Source organism: Manduca sexta, chromosome 25 (assembly GCF_014839805.1).
Source record: "Manduca sexta isolate Smith_Timp_Sample1 chromosome 25, JHU_Msex_v1.0, whole genome shotgun sequence".
NCBI classification, from domain to species: domain Eukaryota; kingdom Metazoa; phylum Arthropoda; class Insecta; order Lepidoptera; family Sphingidae; genus Manduca; species Manduca sexta.
This window is the reverse complement of record NC_051139.1, coordinates 14131723-14153957: the sequence shown is the minus strand read 5'-3', so window position 1 is coordinate 14153957 and position 22235 is coordinate 14131723. Positions and strand designations below refer to the sequence as shown.

The following is a 22235-nucleotide window of genomic DNA, read 5'->3' as shown; positions in this document are numbered from 1 at the left end:
CTGACCCCTGTCGTCGAGGTGAAAGGAGTTTTGTTGTGCGACCACTTGTTCTTGTGCCGCGCGTTTGTCTCTGTCCGGTGTCGGGCGGTGTCCACCCCTGTTTACAAACGACATTAATTAACCGGACAACCGGGCCCCCGGACCGGACACCACTTCGCTCGCATCCAGTTCGGTTTTGCCTGTAAAAACTGCAAATGCGAGGATAAATGTGCGCGCGTCGAGATGGTCTTTTAATTACATCTCGTGTCACCTGATGTTCATGAATAGTTATTAGAACGGCGTATTGGCGTAAATTTACTAGTTTATTTGTTCTTCATGCTATTAGTACTGGGCAGTGTACTGACATGTTTAGTTACTGCAGTACAGTTACAGTATGGCCGCGTTATTCGAGTTACTGTGATGGGCAACTCGGTCAATAGTTCATACATCTGAGTTAACTGATGTTTTTATGTTTCTCACGAAGTTCCTCCATATTTCATTGAAAATACATACCTACATTTTTTTTTAATTATTCATGATCTCATAGTCAATTTATATTTGTTTTTCTCGCGAGGTTCTTCTACATTTAATCCGAACAAGTTCAAAAAATTTAGAAAAGTATTCATGATCTTGTAGCTTTATATTTAAGAGCAAAGCGTCGACGTCTCGCAATTTTAAATGGTACCAGTTGCAACACACAATGTGTAACTATCCAATTCCATCGTTTTGGAATACATCGTGAACCAATTATGCTAGAACAGAAGGCTCCATTCACAAATACGGCTGATGTTTGTGAGATATTGGTGCAGTGATGTGATGGCACGGAGTTAAAATAAAAAAGAATCTACGTTTTATGACAAATCGGTTCAATTTTTATTGCAAGTTAAGCTTGATTCCTAGGTGGAAAATAAATTATCAATTTTGTACTGAAAATACAGATATTTATGTTGCATAGGACGGAAGATGTGCCTGATATGGAAACAAGCTAGTCCCCTATGACATCGTAAGCAGAAATAATCCCAGTGAATTCCTTGGTTAAAAGTAAGCTTCGTGTGTAAGAAATGCACAATGATTGAAGTCTTTCGAATCGTATACACCAATATATAAAGATAAAATAAATAACCTGCTTGATATAGCCGTGTAACCACGTCATTATAGAAAGGAATAATTCATTCCGTGTAGGCCATACATAACTACATAATATCAAGTGTCGAAATATTATGAGTTCCGTTTTCCATACCAAAATACATTAGACGCAGCGCCGGTAGCCGCTCTCGTTGAATTTTTAATACCATTCTAAGGTCACAATAATTGATTGTAATCTTAACTTAAATAACAAATTACATGTTACATACGTACAATGCTAAATGTGTTGTGTAATTAGATTTTTGTGTTGTACAACGTAAGGACATGGTTCATTGCTGCTATAAATCATTATATTTCAGCGCAGCATCAGCATTATAAATTTAATTAAAACTTATAAATCAATTGATGGCCAAAAACAATCACGATGCTCATTAAGTGCCTGTCAAAATAGCGAATGGGCAATTAATATGGCTCGGGCAAGTGCATCTATCGTTGGGTTTAGTTGTTAGGGATATGTAACAAAGCAGGAAAGACCTTTCAATATTCTCAATATTAACCATTATTGACTATTTTTTTATTGTCTGTCTGTTTATCGTATTAAGTAGTTGTCACTAAGGTTGTATATTATATATAACTGTACTTGCTTCGGCAGTACATGTAGTAAAATTGGAAAGATACAGAAATTAGTATGGCGCCTGTATAAAGATGACAAAAACCCTTAAAGATGGAGGGGTGGTGAAGGTTTTGTATAAATCTAGGCCTTAATCACACCCAGGGACGGTTGTGATGAGCTATCTTAGTGCAGCAAGATACCCTGCAGCCATCCCATAGGCGCCGAAAACGGCCAGCGCGGGTTTTGGCTGGTATGGCTGGCTCCTTTAAATTGTCCATAGTTATATAAGTGAATTTAATTGTTATTTAGAAATAATATTAATTATTTCTATACTTTGTTTTGACGTATCTATAAGTGCAACTTTGTTCGCCTACGTGATAAATAAAGTATTTTAAATTTTATGCCGGTGTAGGGTATACAGGGGTTAGGGACTCGGTTCAATGCTCGCTCGGATGATGCTATTCTCCCGAGTGTCGATATTGACCGTAGAGATGGTTTGTTACCCCGAAGGCACATAGGCTACTTTTTATCCCGAGAAAATATAAAGCGGTACTTCGACCCCAGAAAAATTATTTACGCGGACAGAACCGCAGGCAAAAGCTAGTAATTCCATAATTCAAATAAAAAATGATCACGATAGAATTAAATCACCGTGATGATTGGTTTAGTGTGATTTTCAATCTACACGAAAACTGAATAGAGCGGATTATAGAGAAAAAATTATCATTAATCTTTGGGCTCTACAATGGCATCAAATAAATTATTTTTTTAAATTTATAGTGATGTGGCGAAATTCATTGATGTTGCGGGGACAGAAAAAAAAACCAATTGGGGGAATGAATTAAATCCAATAGCTGATAAGTCAATTGAAAGAGTTCTCAAAAGTTGTGTCAATCGAGTGAATAGACACGGTTTTTTGTACGATTCGGATAAATACGGCGAAACAAATCCCGCCGCGTCTAGATTTGGTACTAATAAAAATGTAAAAATCCGCCGTACAGGTACAATTTTAAAGTTACTAGAACATTTTGTACTAGGTGTGCCAGCGACTCGGCCCCTATGGGATTTTATTTGCATTATTACCATATTTACTTTGACAGGATGATATATATTACGGAATTGTTGTTAGAGAAACATTTTTCTTTTCAGTCGTTTGTATTGAATACGCGAACACATTAATTCTATTATTTTATAATTAGAGCTATAGATAATTTTCATTTAAATCTCTAACGAAACGAATTAAAATGGTTTGGACTTTGGAGGTCTCTTGCTTGCTATTGCTTTGTAAGAAGTTTTAGCGCGGTCGCTAAATGACAAGTCCCCTAGGAATTTCTCACTTCTTCAGACTATCAAATTGAATATACAATGTCAGCTCTCAAAGTTCAATTTAAAAGAATGTTTCATTGGTGACTGATTTTATACCGTGAATGTGGTATTTCTGGATGCAAGCACATTAAAATGAGATGAGTCCCTTTTGGCCATTTCAAAATATCTTAGTTTCATATGGCGAATGGTATGCCGCCGTCTCACCGATAAAATGTAAATGTATTTTTAATATATTATAAGAATCCGAATGGGCGTATGGTACCTTTAATGGTAATAATTAACGCGTGTCATAGACCTTTTAAATCCAGGGATATCGGCTTTGGTCTGCCTACCCTTGAAGGATTCCCTTGAATATTACAAACTCCCCTATTCTTCTCTTTGATTAATTTCGTTGCGGGATAAAACCAATTAGTGTTCCCTAAGACTTGCAGAGCTTCACCGCTCGTTGTCATAAAATACGTGCGACTGCTGATCCTGGCTTACAGGAGTTGTTAGTAGTGGATATGAGGATGAGAAAAAATTCTCATACCCTTGAAGGATGTTGCATACTCGGAAAAATCATAAACGAGCTAAAAAAGTAAAACTGTTAATGTTCGAAGGTTTTCTAAAAGACAATATATATCATTCTGCCATCATTAAAACGGCCTGGTATCATAGAGCAGCTCTATCACCATGTAATGATTTCACGCCACGGTATATAGTCAGCTTTATAGCGACCATCAGAGAGAAAATGGTGGCACCATGGAGTATTCAAAGAAAAGAACTCAAAAGTCTATTGTAAGCGGTGTATTGGTTAAGTTGATTTTTTTTTTATATTAAGCCGGAAATATGATTGTCGTTGGGTGTTGCACAAAGAGTTGGCGTCGCACGTGCGGCCGCTCGCCTCGGCCCATGGGTTCGGCCTACGCGTGTACAATAACACTTTCCCGCCCGCCAAGGTTACGGTTTCTAAGCTCCAGTACTTATCAGTACGGAATAATAGTACCTACGTACTACCAGTTACCATCGGTGTTTCACTCGGCTTTGCTTCGTTTGTACAAATCTGTAAGATTATATCTTTGGCGTCGGTCATTTTGGACGATTTTAGTTAAAGTTTAATAGTGATTTGGTGAAAAAAAAATATTGATTATTCAAAAGAGAGTTGTAGGTTTTTTTGTTGATATCTTTAAAACTATAGATAAGTATGTATAGTATGATCTAGTTACTGAAATTTCTGTCGAGGTTAAAGTCGAAAGATGTCATCAATATCAAATAGTATTTCTCCAATCCGAAATAGACCAAATAACAATGATGAACTTACTCCCGAGTTAAAATTATGAAACGTAGATGGTTGTATGAATTAAACTTTTTGGTTTCCCATTGAATGAGAACGGGTCTTTTCTCCAATTTGCAATATGCCTCCGAACACTAAATTATATAGTAATTCTAGTTTGGAGGCGATCTGGCCTGTTCCTTGCGTTGGCGATGTTAACCGATGCGTGTTATGTTACCGATGTTTGTGGGTTTTCGTATTACACACCGATATTCAAGCATTAATCAAATGTTATTCATACTGTCAATGGTTCTGCGGCGAAATAAGCTATTATTAGGATTTCTTATATGTTCTTTATTTGGTATTTAAGTAAATATATTTTTTAGACGAACCTGAATTCATTGTAATTATTGTTTTTAGACTTACGAGTGCAAGTTAGTTTTGATGATCGGTTATAATTAATGGTGTTAATACTGTTAATTGTATACATGAGACGTGGCTTAAGAAGTTTTCGAGATTAATTCCATTGCACAATTTTTTAAATTTATAATTTTTCTGGGTTCTGTGGCGTACCCTGGGAGATGCCTATGTTCCGCAGTTGACTGCAACGGGCTGATGAACTTTTCTAAGGAGCATGCATTTCGGGTTTTCTATTTTAATCTATATATAATATTGAATATCAGCATTATGTTCTGTTAGATTGACGGCTTCGATAGCTTGAATCATTGAAAGAATTTTTAAACAACAATTGAATGCAATCTTAGTTTTTTGTACAACAAACACAACTTTATTAGGAGCAACTGAAGTAACGGTTGACTTCATTATCTAGAGTTTCCACTCCATTGCCATCTTCTAGTTATTTGTAATTAATTATTAATATAATCAGAAGCGAAATAATTAGTTTGTATCCGAATATGGCACCAAATTATACGTAGCGTGTGATTATAATGGAAAATTTGATTATATTCTGTGTGGACGACGCTCAAACCACTTTCAGAAAATGTCAAAGCAATTCTGGATTATACATGAACCAATAAAAGCGAGTGAGCCTGACGAGAATTACTTCATATCGATGGTAATTTCAGTAATAATCGAGCTAGTTTATCAAACGGCTACCGGTTTTGAACACAGCTACTTTGTAACCAAGACGAGAGGCACGTCCCCACTGCACCCAGGGGTACCTTCGGTTGGGAAATAGAGAGTTAGATAATATTGTTATTCGATTGTTTGGTTTCTGTTAAACATAACAGGAGGGATTGTTACGTACAAACTTGTTTGTAAGATAATTAATGTATCCAAATATTTTGTAGATCAAATTTGACCAAATTACCTTTGCGGTTCGGTCCTAAGACGGTTATTGCACCAAACGCAAATAATAGTATTTTAGCTTTTCTTGTTGTTAAAGTACATAAGGGTTTTCAGATTTTTTTCCTTTATATGTACATAAGTAATTGTTTCTTCCTAAACTTCATGATTCTGAGTCAGCGGAAAGTACTCTATAGATTTGATTCTTTTGTGAAATCGCAAAATATGCAACATAAACGCTCATATCTTTTGATCGCGTTGATTTACAAGTTTGATTTTTTCACAGCTGAAAGAGACCGTAGATTCGAGTTTTTGATATAAACTCCAACTTAATACCTTAACGCGTTCCTAAAGAAAAGAGTTTTGATAGATAGGCGGACTACAAAGTGATCCTATTAGGGTTCCTTTTGAAGTACGCAATCGTAAAAATGGAATTTTTATTATTTTTATTGGTTTTCATTATCCAAAAATTCTTTGCGTGCAAAATACAACTAAATGCACACACGAAAACATCCATTAGATAAATTTCCAGTACGGCGGCATAGTGGTTTACATCCTGCACTTAATGCCAAAGATTTACATTTTATCTCGATAAGTCGTGAAGTGTTTGGCTCAGTTCTCACAGTTTGCACGAACCGGAGTGCAGATCACTCGTTCATGAGGTTACGCACTTGTAACGTTACTTAATTGTCATAAACACACATGCGAGCCGTAAATACAGGGTAATTTATTATATTTAAGCGGTACGTCGCTACCGGTGCTCCGCGGGCCGGCAAGATAATAATACGAACAGCTGGCCCGGGGCTGGCTCCTAAAACGATCTAATTGCACCCTCGCGCCTTGCACTGTTGTGTTGATCCGACCTTTCGTTTGTCCATTCTCAGGAGCCTGCGCCATCGTTGGCTGCTTTTTTCTGCAAACCAGTTTACTGTCTTCTCTTAATATGTCAAAGTAACACGCTACGAGTCATTAACTCGGCAGCGCTTCAAATAGGTTTCACTATACTTTTTGTGATTGTTTTTTCTCAGGTTCACCCGGTTAAAATAATTAGAGGATTCATTAGCCGCGTTGAAGGGTGCTTATTGAAACAAGACGCTGAGTGTAGGCCGCGACGTTGTTATTCTTATCAGCGCGGCGCTCAGTTTTTCATCGAGCGATAATATTAATATCGAGCATTATACATTCGCAATAGGCGCATGGAACCGGTCGCATTTAACATTGTTATTGAAGCGCGCATTGTTTAATAAATTCTATAATTTCCCAGCTTACGGGCTCTATCGATATGCATAGGCGCTGCGAGTCAATATTTAATGGATTCCATTCATAAGCATAATTGGTCGCCGGGGGCTAATAAAAATGTACTTAAAGCTAATTATACAGTTATCGTTGAGTGGTTGAACGGTATCGGTGAGTTTTGCGAAACGGCTGTGATGCGCCGGCGCAGGCGTGCATCTCACGAGAACACCACAACAATGTTGAGAAACGTGATGATTGAAATTATTTAATCAATAGTTGTAGGAAAGTTGAGAACAATGAGTATGGGAGCAGCGGCGAGAAATGTCGCCAGTCGTATGGTTTTTATGGCGCCTCGCCGAGCGCCGAGCGTCGTGCGCCGAGCGTGGTGCGCGGGTGCCGGCTGCCACCGAACCGCTCCCGTAATGGATTATAGCGCGGTTAACGTTTGCATGTGTATGTACGCTCTGGCGATATTATTTCGCCACCTTCGATAATTGGTTGTGACCAATTATCGAAGGTGGCGTTCGATAATTCGAAGGTGGATATATTTTTTGCGGGAAAAATTATTATAGATTATGAAATGGTAATGTTTGTTACACATTGACACAATAGGACGGTAATGTTTCGCAAAAATGTTGTGGTAATGAAATTGAAATGATAGTCCATCATCGTAGAGGTATTTATAATATTTGAAGTGATAGAAAAGATCCTATTGATAAATAATTGTATTATACAGATAATGTATTTGTATTAATATGACCAAACAATATATCATGATCACTTTCGGGAATGGAAATTATTGCTAATTATCACTTCGAACCCTTCCCCATGTCATGAGTACAATTTGAAACAGAAATGATCCCTAATAACTGTGCATAGTTTCTGCTTTCGTACAATTAACTATTTACTCCCCAGTTCTGTACATATTTCAGCGTTCGACGCATCCACGCAAACGAAATGTCAATACGCGTCCACAATAACAAAAAGCCAAGCATCTCAATAAAAACAACTGCAATACTAATTAACACGAACATTCAGGGGATTTATGACTTCCAAAACTCCCTTATAGTCGCTAATTAGTGGAAATATTACAAATATGCGATAAACCGAACGATTGCAGAGAAAGCGATAGGGGCTCGATGTTATATTTACTGTCGCTGTCTGAACCGGGCACTGGGGAACTTGTTTGCCGACGTAAAAACTGGGCTCCGGAGCGGACGAATCGGCTCCCGGTAGCCCATCAGGAATTTGATGCGGAATCTTCAATTAAAAGTTTATCTATCCGATGTCCCGTTTCGCGGAAATCGTTTAACTCTTAAGTCGTGCACCGTTTTAGGCGCGTCACCTTTATGCTGTGTGTCGAATGGGCTGTGTTTCAGCGGTTATTGTGCTTTTGGTGTGGTAATAGTGTATTTAAAAGTGGTTTACTTTTAATTATTTTATTTATCTGATGATTCTTTGAACAGGTTTTAGAATCTGTAGGTGAGACTATGTTTAGGACGTATTTTTTGGAGTAGTGGATACACTGTGGTTGATGATTATGATGGCTTCTTGCGTTATATGTTTTGCTCTTACTCATGTTTTTCTATTTAATAATAGAGTCGCGACACTAACGTTATCAAGTTAGGTTGCCTTATTTGAGTTTGGCAATAGTGGAGAACCTTATTCCGATTTGACTTCATTTCATATCAAATGTTTCCATTGGCGTTTTAACTTTACGCTGGCTTATATTAAAACATGATTGACGGACAATAGCTTTTCTGGCGAGGTTACCAATGTGACGTTGGTTAAAATTATTGGCAGATAACCTGCAGTTATGTACAGAAGAAACTTCTCAAAGTTTTCACCTTTTATGAAGTAATTTATTTGGAATGCCCAAAATCTAAACTATGTTTTGTCCTAATTGGACCAAATCACATGAATGATAGTTATGACTTTCGCTTACTACAGGATCAATTCCGATTACCGACACTGTTCAAAGTTGTCCTTCTGCAATAATTACTGTAATAAATATAGGACTTCGATTTTTAATACCTTACTCGTCTTCAATGTCTCTAATTTGAGAATGAGAATTTTATTTTCCTTCAACGTATACCTCACAGCTTACGTTTCTTATGCAAATAAAAATTATCCCTCTTGTTATTACGATTTAATAAATATAATTTTATCTTATTTTTATAAACTTTTTAAAATCTCAATTGATGCAGAATGAATGCATAGTGACTTTGTAATTAATTTTTTACCAGTGTCACCTCCATTTGTAATCTATTCAATCTGAAACGCGACAAACGAGAAGATATTATTCATTTAACCAACAATTACACTTCAGTGTTTAAATGTGTTATGCTCATTAAAAGAAGCAAATCTAATCTAAATCTATGTCCGTTGGAATAGTGAAATTCCTCCTCCTCCTTGCGCCGTTCTCCTCAGTTCTGAGGGTCGTTATCATCTCTCACCAGCTTCCATCGTATGATTTCGCACCATCGATCCCATCAGTGCAATTAATGTTTCGTACTTAAATTGTTTCCATGGTTGACACTGAAGAAAGCTGTCCGGAAACGAAATATAAATTTGGTTTTGCACTCTTGTCTGTATCTAGAAGACGTAGTATTGATGCTTTAACAGACGACTTTGTAGCCAGGGGCATTGTGGACAATATGAGACTAATATCCCAGAACGAAATGCGATGCAGCGCCATACAGTACTCTGCAATTCAAATTACCCAGGTGTTAAGTTTATGAGCGGACACGTCTTACCATCAGGTGCATGCTCAAGTAATTTGATAAAAAAAGGCAAAGATAGTCAGGACTCGAGATATTGGTGGCATTTGTCGCTCGTCAGTCGCGAGATGCAATCATTATGTCGATCTGCTAAGTGGCGGAGTAGATCATACGATTATTAACACATGAATTGCGCTAATTATTTTAGTACCTGCTGTCGTGTAGTGAGACGGGCTGGGTTACTCGGTAATCGTATTAAATATTGCTCTAAAGTATAAAGGATTAAAATGGATCTGTTATTCGAAATGCAGTGACCAGAGTTTCATTAGCGTTAGTAATGATACAGGTTCACGATACTGTTGTCAGTAAATTAACATTGGCTATGATAATTTTTATGCATTACATGTCAGTTATGTTGGGGTTATGATGGCGTTATGTGTTTGTATGTATGTGGTACTTTTTAGAGGTCCGTATTTCAAAGAAATTCTTATACGATATCTTTTTGTCCCTCTGCCTGTTTGTCAAGACGTTCATTCTTAGGAACTTGTAATGCTATCAAATATAAATTTACATGAAATATTTGGGATTACGGTTTTTTTTTCGGAACTGATAAAATCAAAATTGTATGTCAACGCGATTAATAAATATGACCGCTTATGTCACATATTGTCGCAATTTTGCGATTTTACTAAGAAATTAAAGCCTAAAAGGTAATTCGCGTTGTCTTAGAATCATGAAATTTGGCGAGAAGCCATAGTCTTGCATTGCAATATGTACTTTAATAAAAAAAAGCGAATTTACTATTACAAACCTATTATTTGCGGTTGATGCAATAACTGTGTCTGCTGATTGAACGGCTAAGTTAAGTTTTGCAAGTTTAACTTACATATATTAAATATATAGATACCTCACATAGATGTTTGTACGGAACACTTGATGCGCGAGTCCAACTCACACTTGTCCGGTTTTTTATAGCTTAGGCATGCAAATTAGCTTGTCACCTAATGTTAGTGATCTCTGCCACCTATAAACGTCCCTACTATACCAGAATAATCGTGAATGAGTTGCCAGCTTTAACTCAAAAGTATTAGAGTTGCAATGGGGCTTTTGGGCCTCCTAAAGCTTCGCTCACCATATGAAACTCAACAGCATGATGTTTTCATGTCAATTATTATACATTAAAGAATTGTCAAAAGATCGTGGAGTCCTATCACCTTACCACCAAGTCAACCAGCAACCTTATTCTCTACGCCACACGTTATTTTGACAGTTCGTAACAAGCACGTAACGCATCGCGTCGCGTTTAAGACATTAGAAATTGGCATACAGAATATCATTCTACGTTAATTTCACAAAGACAACGTCACGATCGACTTACCACAGAATGGCATAGAATAAGAATAAGGCCCCTGCATATGAACATTGTTACCCAGCAACGGCATTGGACTGACACTACCCAAGAATCTCTTTAATTCCTTTTAAACATTATGTCTTTCTTAATTGGGAAACCTATTTAAAGGCTAAAAACAAATGCATCTAGTCATTTACACTTAATTTTATCTCCAGTATTTTGTTTTTTTTTTTTGGCCGTATAAAAACTTTTAAAACTGGCCAGGAGCGCGTCCGACACATTAATAAGGTTCTGTAGATGTTTAGCGTACGGCCATTTACTTAAATACTGGTTGCCCGCAATGAAAATTGTATGGAGCCAATTGCCAGTAATAACCTCGGTTGCTTTTTGTCTAGTTTAATGATTTAGGATAATGCAATTTTTACCTTATAGCCTTTTGTTTAATGCAGTTTTTTTTATTTAATAGTTGATGAAATGTTTCAAAACGTAATTTGTCAATTTTTCATGCCGTTGAAACGATAAAATATGTTGCAAATTTAATATATATTATGTTAAACATCATTTCAACAACACGGTAAATATTTTTATCAAAATAAATGTATTTAATTTGACACTCTAATACACAAACAAGCTTTTGTCCGCGTGAATAAGTTTTTCCGGGATTAAAAAGCTTACAGCTCTCGGGAGTAATGTAGCTTCCTATAAGTGAAAAAAAAATCGTTTCAGTAGTTCCATAGATTAGCCCCTACAAACTTACAAAGAAACAAATAAATTATTCCTCTTTATTATTATAGAAGTACATGTATAAAAATGTTTAAATTTCGAATACATAGCGTCTCGATTCTGATAAACTATATATTCGTTTTTTATATAAACTTTATCATTTCATTACGTCTCATTAATATGTTAATGACATAAGTATTATGAGTTAAATTACGTAAACATAAAAATAATGTTTATAATTAAATTAATCTTAATGATAATTATTAAAGATCTTCTTATAGTTATTGCGTTTTTTTTTCGGTGATCTAATGTAGGCGTTATAATAATATGATAATGTTTAAAATTATATTATTAATTTTTTAGGATTGATCCACATTAGTACATAAATGATGGTACAATATATAAAAAACATACAGGACTAATTAATAAACATTACACATGGACTGTCTCAGAGGCGTAGTTGTAGAGTTACGACTACAGTGCTGAAGTCTCGGGTTCGATCCCCGGGTCGGGTAAACTGATATTGGGTGTTTCTACTTAGTAGGCTCACCCCCTATCACATCATTGGATGGAATACATACGGTGGAACGTGGGTGCATCAGTAGCGCCTTTGCCTAACCCCGCGGGGATTAAAAGAACGAGTTTGTGCATGGGGTTTCCGATGAGGAACCCTAATTAAATAATACTCGTTTATATATCGATCATAAATTTCCGATAATTAAGTTTGAAAATATAGTTAATAAAAACCGGAACTTGTTAACAACACCATCGCACAGTCCGGGACAGATGTTAACAGTCTAACAGAAAAACTTAGACGCGGCACATACACGGCAACACAATTTTAAACGTTGTTTTATGTACAGTCAACGACAAAAGTAGTAGAACAAATTTAAAATTGCAACACGGTTCTACACATTAACTTGAATTGATATTTTTTTTTATATAAAATATAGTGAACCTTTTAAAGTTTATTTTATTGAAGAAAAAACGATTGTTGACAAAACACAAAAGTTTAAAGGCGATTTGTTATTCCGCATTTGTTCAGCTATTTTTATGGCTGACTGTACATTTTCTCGTAGAATTACCTGCGCATCTTTCTTATTGCACTTGTAAAAAGCAATTAACTTATTATGTCCCATGATCTTAAATACACACTGCGCAGTAAAATATCGTTTAACTGACGGGCACTTTCAGCGCGCACACAATACTTTGCGAAAAAAATAACGAGAATAACCAACCGCGGGATGTCTTCTCGCAGATGACATTTATTAATTTATCAGTTTATTAACATTTTCGTACCTTTGGTTAATTTCAATGTAACAGTACGCTGCATGCTTGCCATAAATGGTTTTGTTCAGTCTACGTGTGACGTGGATTTTCTACAGATTTGTAATGGATTGTTCGTCGTATCGTTTGCGAATATGTGATAATTGCAATGACTGTTTGTTTATTGACCTTCATGAGGCGTATATCGTTGCTTCTGTTTGCTACTGATCGAAAACTGCTACTTATTAACAAGAAGCTATTAAGAAGGATCAAACACCTAACACAAGCCTTCAAAGCTTTATATATTCAATTTGAACAGTTTCCAAGCTCATCAAGGCTGAAACGGAGACCTCCTTGCGAGCTGGGCTAATCTGAATGAGAAAGGCTCGTGCGTTCCACTCGCCGGCGGACATTATCCGAAACGGCTAATGAATCGTTTCGCCGGCGTCTGCGCATCAATATTAATGTAATTTATCGGAACTCGTTCGATTCGTTGTTTGTTCAAGTGTAATACGCGTGAAGTGGTGTGTGGGAGGCGTTGGGCGGGTATTGGAGTTGACGAAGCACAGCGCAAGACAGTCTCTGTGAATACAATTTGTCATAGCAAAATCTGCCTTGCGCTGTAGCATGGGTATACAATCCCTTGATTATATTTATATAATGTTCCGGTACTAAAGGGGAAGAGATTTGTAGTGCCGTAGACATAAATATAAATAGATATGGCAAGATATAAGATAGTGATTATATAAGGCTGTATCTCCTCGTGAGTTGTTGCCTCTTAGGTACAAAAAAACGCGTTAAAAGTGTTAGACGCCACAGCGCCATTACCGCAGTATTAGAGCAAGAGAGGTATTGTGCAGTAAATTTCCCTTTGAGCTCTAATATAGTTTTTAAGCCACGTTCGTTTAATTATTGCAAAATTATTATATTTGAGCCCATTGAAATAATTTTTGTTCAGATGATAACTAATTATGAAATTAAATGTACCTATTTTTTTAGAATAGACTTAGGTAGTTCCAAAGATTACTTTCATAGAAATTATTTATTTCTTTACATTAATTACCAAGTTTTAAAAAATATATGTGGTATATATCTGTGTGGAGCAGTTCTGCGTCCCAAATCGCACCATACGCCCAGCCTCACTGATTGCACCGGATTGCTCGAGGCTCGGCTTGCTTGGATCATTGGTTCGAATCATTTAATTTCCGCCTTTTGTGGGTCATTGTCGCTTAGTAATACGTTTGGTTATTATTCTTCATTAAATTCTGGCGGAGATTATGAGAATTGCGTTTGTTTGATACGGAAATTAATATGTTTAATTACTGTTGTACAATATTTGTGTTGAAATTGTATTTATAAAACGAAATATATTAACGAGCTAACAGATAAGAGATTTTGCACTTTATTGCACAACATTTACGATATCATAAGGCGCAATTTGTAATTTTAATATGTCAATTAAATATTACACCATGGCATTACCTAAATTAGAAATCCAACGCAATTGAATCTCAAGTATACTGGAACTAGTTTGACCACAGAATGATTCAATAATAATACAAAACATTCGAGATATTCGCGAAAGCACCAAAAGTGCATTCGCGTCGGCTCGCGGAGCGCAGTGGACACGACGCGTTCGTCATCGCACGACACATACAAACTCCGAAATGCTAAAAATGGCATAAATAATTTATACGCGGCTTGCTCGAGCTAAGTTTTTGTCGCGCCGACCTGTCCACTGATGCATTTATAATATAAGGGTGCTTTTTGCATCGTCCCCCGACTGCGGAATGCAACCGCTAAAATTGATCATGTTTGAAACGTGAGCTGGTGGAGTAATGGTGGTGCGGTCGAGTTTAAGTGTTGCGGTGCGGGCTAATGTTGCCGCGTATTGTATTGTAATGTTCGATGGTATAGTCACGTCTGATGGACGCTCCGTGTTCGGTTATGGTCGGCTCCCCTGTTTGCTATACGGGTTTTGTTGAACGTTTATCGTGCTCCATGTTTCACTTCAGGGTGGACTTTCTTTTTGGATAGGTAGGATTAAAGGTCGTTGTGGCTACTAGGTAGGGATGTGATTGATTTAGTAGATCTAACTGGTTAGATATTGAGATTGAAGATCAAGGCAAGGAGATAAAGGAATCGATTTTGAATTGCGTTAACGGTCTAGATTAAGTCTGTTAGTGCTCTTTCGGCTATTAGGTACAGAGTGACTTCTTAATTTATATGTGTTAGTTTTGCAAACTGTCGTCTGGTATATGTGGATAGCGGGTACACGGCTTGTTGCAGTACCTACACTATTTAAATAGACTTAAACAGAGCGCTGGATGAGAACAATGCAATTCTGTATCCAATAATTTATTGTACTTTTATTTTGCTACAATTGTAGAGCCGGGTATTTTATCAAAGGAACACACAGTCTTATTAATGTTATAATTCAAAAAACATTTGAAGATGTTTGTTAAAAGAAAATGTCGAAACAGCTGAACGGATTTGTATGAAAGTTTCGCTATTTTTATCCGAAAAAGTAGACAGTGTGGCTATATATAAATTAAGTTTAATCATGAGGATATAGTTGACAGAAAAAGGTAATTAGTAATTACGTGCGCTATGAATTATTTTGTATGTGCGATGCACTATAAATTTGATGAAATAATCTAGCAAACTTACCCAAAGTGCAATTTACGACCATCCATCCAGATGTGTTCTGTGCAAAGTACAATTATGGGCGACAATGAAATATGGGATCACAAGTCTGCTGTGTGGTTGCAGCGGTATTCAACTAACTTTGAGGATGGAAGGAGAGAACAAATAAAATTACGAGTTGTGATATATTACGTAATCGGAAAGATGTTATTTGCGATCGTAATTTAATAGATCAAAAGGTGTCATTACGACAATTTATTGCAGATTAAATATTAGCTAGCAATTGTGGATTAGTAACAAAACTCTGTTGAATGTTCCTTTGGTTTAAATGTCCGGGACAAATAAAGACAAAACAGTAATTAAGTCAGTAGTGCCGTACCTATTTTACCAAATATAATTTAAACAAATTGTTAAATTAGCTTCAAGGATATTCCTCATATATCCGTCACGATTATACACGTCTTATGATGTGATAGGGAGTGAGCGTATCGTCATATCGGACGCCAATACCAATCTGTGATAACCCAGATGTGTTTAAAGTGAAAACTCACAAGAACAATTTAGTTGCATATTTTACTCTTTAATAACTTTGTATAAATGTTCATTGAACCACCATGCCGTTGCAGGGTGATATAATGTGAACTTATTTGTTCTGGTTAAAACGGTTTTATTTATTTAGGAAACAAATTATGACTAAAATTAATCGGACGCAGTTTCTATTAATAGGTAATCCATACATACATACATAGAAGAGAGTTGACGAGAATTAATTAACAATGTAACAAATAAAAAAATAAAAAAAAAGCAAACATTTACCAAATTCAATAAAATATGGTAAATTCAAAAGAAGCAAGCATCTAAATGATCTACAATAGCAATTAATAGCTTCCTTATCTGGTGATTTATAAAATATCGATATTAGAGAGTAAAACAAACTTCATAGAATAATTGTGCAGCGCGCAGTCGCATCACTATACTCCACACAATTATCTGCAGATAGAGATTGTCGCGGCGCGGGCCGGCGCCATATACCGTTGTGTTTACCACCGTCAATGTATTTTTGTGTTGTTTTTGCAGTAAACAAGCCGTGTTCGACGGCAAAAGGGCGATCCGAGGCGGGATACCGTTCGTCTTTCGTAAGTATTTGCACAATTATAACTATTTTTAACGTACTGAATAACTGTAACTTGCCTTTGGTATAAATTGAAAAAATATTCTTATGTAAATGTAGTGCATAGGCATTTATGTTGAATACAGTATAATGTTTACAAAAAATGTTTGTGAGTTTGTATGTTTGTAGCGGTTAATGTCTGGAACTGCTTAATCGATTTTGAAAAAGGCTTTCACTAATAGAAACTTACGTAATGCACGCGTAAAATATTTATTCCGAAAAAAGAATATGTTTCACGCGGTCGGAGCTGCGGACAAATGGTACAATTATAATATAAAAATTAACGGTAATTTTTTTACGTCATTCGCATAATATACGCAATATAAAACTAAACATGATAAAGCTTTAATGTATCTACAAATTGAAATCATAATAATAAACAAAATTTTCGTTAATTATTATCACACACGAGTCGGTTTTATCGCGTTTTATATAAGTGTATCAAAACAATTGCTATTTGTAAACATTATACATAATATTGTTCAAAATTTTCAAGTTTAGGGTTACGCATGCCAAAATCCGAAGCGAACGTAAAGGTCTTGGTTCTGCACAAAATACATTATACACGTGTCGGAAGAATCCCCAGGGCTACGTTATCAACGAGATAAGGAACTCGTGGAGCAAAAATCCATGAACTATTATTTTCTTATATCACAGGACACTTCCAAAAAAGGCTATCTGCTTGGGTCACACGTGGAATGCTTGCGCGTATTTTGATGTGATTTTTTTTTATTCATTGCAATTACGAATTACGTAATGACGATAAGCATTTAATGATGTAATAATACTATTCTAATTATAATGGATTTTAGTTTGGGACAAATTAAATATCTCAATTATTTTTAGGTTAGAGTACAATACAAACAAACTAAAAATGTCAGTTTTATGTATGATATTGACAACTTGTCTCACTTTCATATATAGCTAATTTATTTCATGGCTTATCTGACGATTGAAAAATGAACCCTAAATGCGATACAATCACTGAGCAGTTTTTGATTGATTATAATTTAATATTTCCGTTTAATTATGCCGCTCGGATACATGATAGAAATCGGAACTTCTCTAGGTCGGGACCCTTGCGCTGTATACACCTTATGCTGGCATAAGATTTTCGATTGCTCAAGCAGTGTTATCAACCCGCATTAGGAAGATTTTTTCCTACTTTCCACTAGTGACGAAAGGTGAAATTTTCCGAAAGGCAACCCGACACAACATAATATAGCTAGTAATATGCGCAAATGCGTCTGCAAATCCTTCTAATGATAATAAGTTTATACATAAAGGGAAGCCTGCAGGAATCGGGTTATCCCTTCAGCACTGTTTTCCACACCTTGGCTCATGTCTAACATAGTTTCGTACGACATTGCAGCTCAGTTCGGACAATGGGCGTTCGGTCCGCAGCACGGGTTCGCGCGGGTGGCGCGCTGGCACGTGGAGAAGATGCCGGAGCGGCTGCCGAGCGGCGACGTGGAGGCCGTCTTCAGCCTCATGGACGACGACTTCACCAGGTCCATGTGGCACTTCCAGTAAGTGTTTAGACTAGCAAGTTCTCGCGGCTATATTGGGCAAGAACTTTCCGATGCGTCTGTTATAGGCAATATTTGAATACACACGTGGCTCGCCGCAAGTAATGCAAGCTTCATAATTTGCAGAAGTCGGTATGCCGTGATTGTTTATACGTTAAACATCGCTTGCGGAAGTGAACTTCTGCAAGTGTACTTGCTAATCTTCACCCCGCTTTATACGTGGTCATTTTTATATCAAGTAGTCACTTGTATTCTTTCTTATACCTACAAGGCAAAGTGACCACACTGCACCTGATGGTAAATACAGTGGGGTCCAATAGAATGTCGACTGATGAGAGATGATTACCCCTCGGCATTCCCCCTTCGGATGTATGTATGAATCCGTCTCAATAGGTACCAACGCAATATCTATTTCTACCTTCAAACACTACTCCGGTTTGAAGTGCATTGTAACCAGTCTAACTGGGAATTGTGACTCTTAATAAGAGCACTGTTGTGTTCCTTTTTTAAGGACATTGTGGCGAGCGTAATAACTAGGGCTGTAGCCAAGATGCTCTCTTACAAACACTAGCGCTAACGTTATGTATGAAGATGACATATCTTACCGAAGACTTATCGATACGACATCTCATTCCCATACATTTTTTCAATTTTCTATTAGCGTTAACGATTGTAGATACCTTGACATTGTGAGATTCAATGTATTTTTAAATATTTAAATTAAACGCTGCAATGCCAAAAAGAGCTACTCCAATAGGTATTGCTGATGGTAATAGGGAGTCATCACCACTAAACTATTGACATGCTCGTGTCAATTTAGTTGTATAAAACAAAGAGCGTAAGTCTAACAAGGTGACGTTTACACTTCCGTGTATTGTTTAACATGAATGATATAATTACTCATAATAAGTACTGATAACAGTGGCATATGACGTTCTAATGAACCCGTGAACTTTGCGAAACATTCGTGTCAATGTCTGCGGATATTAGTAATTTGTTTACTTATTTTTACTAATTTGTTTGCGATAACGCTCTTATTCAATTATTCAATGCTATTGCCAATGTCAATGATAATTTTTAATCGTCTTGACTCTAGAGTCATCTGTGTATCTATTTATTAATATGTATTGTACCACTTTTTAAGCACATTGCGCGCACGCTGTGTGAGATTTCGCATGAATAAACTTCATAAAAAGGATTTAAGAAAAATAATATTATTTCATACACTTACGTCTTTTATCCGCGATGGGGTAGGCAGAGGTGCAACTGGTGTAACCACTTTCTGCCATGTGTATTCCGTCCCATGATGTAATAGGCGCGAGCTTATCGCAATTTCGTGCACACATTTCATATTCCAGGCTGATATTGAGTGAAAGAAACCGATATATTTTTGCTCGACACGCGGATTAAACCCAAGACCTCCTCAGCATTGTAGTTGTTCCCTAATACAACTACGCCACTGACGCAGTGTGCAATATATGTTACAAGTATATTAAATTCTACGGTCTAATGGAGGTGCGCGTCTTCGTGAATATGAGCTATAAGCGATGTTGTGCGTGCTTGTCAGGTTCAGACTGACGTACCGACTGATCCTGCGTGAGAAGGAGTTGCACTTCAACATCGGCGTGTACAACCCGAGCAAGGAGCTGACGTTCAGCTGCCAGCTGTTGCTGCACACGTACTTCAAGGTGCCCGACGTGCGCCGCTGTCAGATCACGGGCATGCACGGGTGCATGTTCATTGATAAGGTATGAAGATATGCGCACACACGTGTGCACTACAATATCTCTTGCGTACTTAGCACTCCATTGAGATTGGCCGCCGTAGCCGAAATTAGATAGGAAGGAAAAAACATCACAACGGTGAGAAAAGGGAAGTTAAGTTTGAACTTTAGGTCAATGTTTACTGGCGAGATGACTGCTGAGGATTTTTAGATATAGTTGTATAAAAACTCTTATGTTATTTGACATTATACGAGCAGGTTAAATTTCATTGATAATTATAGTTGTGTTTTTATATTTTTTGTAGGTCTGTGTACTTTTACACACATCACTAAAATCTACTGCATGGAATTGAATGCAGTTTTCACCGATGTATTGCTAGATGTCTTACTTAAAATATATGCTCAATTTTATCCCGGAAAATATAAAGTGGGACTTCTATACTGGAAAAAAAAACCACGCGGGTGAAGCCTCGACCTCTAGTAATGAATATTTGCAGACCCGAGAGGGCGCGGTGTACCAGGAGACGCGCGAGGTGGTGACAATCAACGAGTGGACGGACCGCATCTACCAGAACACTATGCAGGAGCACATCATCACCAACGTGGTCAGCGGACGCAAGATGAGGATACAGAAGTACAACTTCCCAGATACAGGTTAGTGGGACATGGTCTTGTAGTTAGGGAGAACGTTCTAGAACAGAGGTTACCAAACTTTTTTTTGAAGTTATACTTCTTTTGGCGCCTTAGGGAAAATGATGATAATAAAGTTTTTTCTCATAGACCCTTTTTAAAATTTTGCTGGTTTCGGTGGACCTTTTTGTTTTCTCCTACGGGCCCTATCAATATTATCTGCATATATTGATAGGTGATCAAGTGAATATTTTATTACTTTACTATTAAACAGTTCGTGGGGTCCACTTTCGAATTGTGAACCCCCATTTCTTGGTCATGCCAAGTATACCCCCTGTCAAGGCTCCTGCGGATCCCCGGTGGGAACACCTGGACTGGGTTGGGAATGAATGTTCTAGAAGACAGCTTTTTTTATTGCAATCGAATGACGAGACGAGCATCCCACTCGTCTCGTAAAAGATAAGACCGTAGTATTGTAAGGTTATGGTACGAAGTTTCATTTACAACTAATATGGTTATTTCCAACTATAAATACAATTAAAATCAGTATGAAAATGCGGAATACAAGATTGGAATCATCTGTCTTTATCTGCCGTTTCGATCAGACCAATGAGAATATTATTTTTTAATTGCTTACAAATAACTTATTTTGATTTGTTTATTCTCGGTATTGGATCGAAGATTAAGATAGTAATTTCTTATTGTGACAAATGTAAAGCAATTAACTACTCTGTAACATTTGTACACCAACCGAATTTTGTAACATTTGTCTTTTTTAATACAAATAAATTTTATTATTACTTATTATTAATTGTTTATTGAAAACGACCAGGATTGGCCGCACGAAGTTAGAAGTACAGGGGAAATTTAATGATGTATTCAAAGGTTATTGATTCATGGACAAAGGCTTTGGTTCGCACAAGAAAGAAAGCTTAATAATAATAGCTGTTATTTATCAAAGACATAGCAAAGTTGACCTCGTGTAGATATATTGTATTAGTTTAAATATGATTTAAAAACTTGTCGAGTAACTAAAATTAAGACAATGTTTCCAATTGAGGTGCTGCAAAATTAAAATTATACACTCCTACTAATTATATACATAATTGTATTACAATTTACAGGGACGGACTTTAAATAGTAACTTGGGTAAAAATATTTTATGTATATTATTATACTGACTAATTTTTGGTGATTTGAAATCATTAAGTTTTCGACTAATTACTACAGTAAACTGGGTACACGAATGCTCATAAAAATTTAATCAAAAATAAACATTAATAACTGTAATATAAATATTAAATTTGTTGTACGTGGTGTGCGCAGTGATCTGGAACCCGTGGGCGGAGTACGCGAAGGAGATCCCGGACTTCGGCGACGACGAGTTCCCCAACATGGTGTGCGTGGAGGCGGGCCGCGTCGCCGCACCCATCGTGCTGCTGCCCGGCACCGCCTTCGAGGCTAGCCAGATATTGCAGGTTTGCATAACATATTTACATCCAGTAGAGTTCAATTTTGAATAGCAGATGGCATCCGAGGGCGGGGAATACGCTGAAGCATAATACAAAATGCGAAAACGTGTGATATTCGATTTTGGATGAATTGGGAGTTTACAAATAGATTTTAGAACCTTCAGACCCGTAGCAAAAAAAATCTGCGAGTAGGGGAAGAGTCATAAA

At 36.9% G+C, this 22235-nt stretch overlaps 1 protein-coding gene and 1 non-coding gene across 2 annotated transcripts in view; both read left to right on the top strand.

Annotated features, from left to right (window-relative positions):
• LOC115441480 (glucose-6-phosphate 1-epimerase) overlaps positions 1-22235 on the top strand; it is a 40139-nt gene that overhangs the window by 15227 nt on the left and 2677 nt on the right. Inside the window, exons 3-7 of the mRNA XM_030166290.2 lie at positions 16581-16639; positions 18047-18203; positions 19771-19951; positions 20424-20580; positions 21883-22034. Of these exons, the coding sequence (XP_030022150.1) occupies positions 16581-16639; positions 18047-18203; positions 19771-19951; positions 20424-20580; positions 21883-22034 (706 nt within the window). The remainder of the gene's footprint in view (positions 1-16580; positions 16640-18046; positions 18204-19770; positions 19952-20423; positions 20581-21882; positions 22035-22235) is intronic.
• On the top strand, positions 1702-1811 carry LOC115441497. Its single transcript, XR_003938471.1, has one exon. It is a non-coding gene; the product is annotated as a U6 spliceosomal RNA (small nuclear RNA).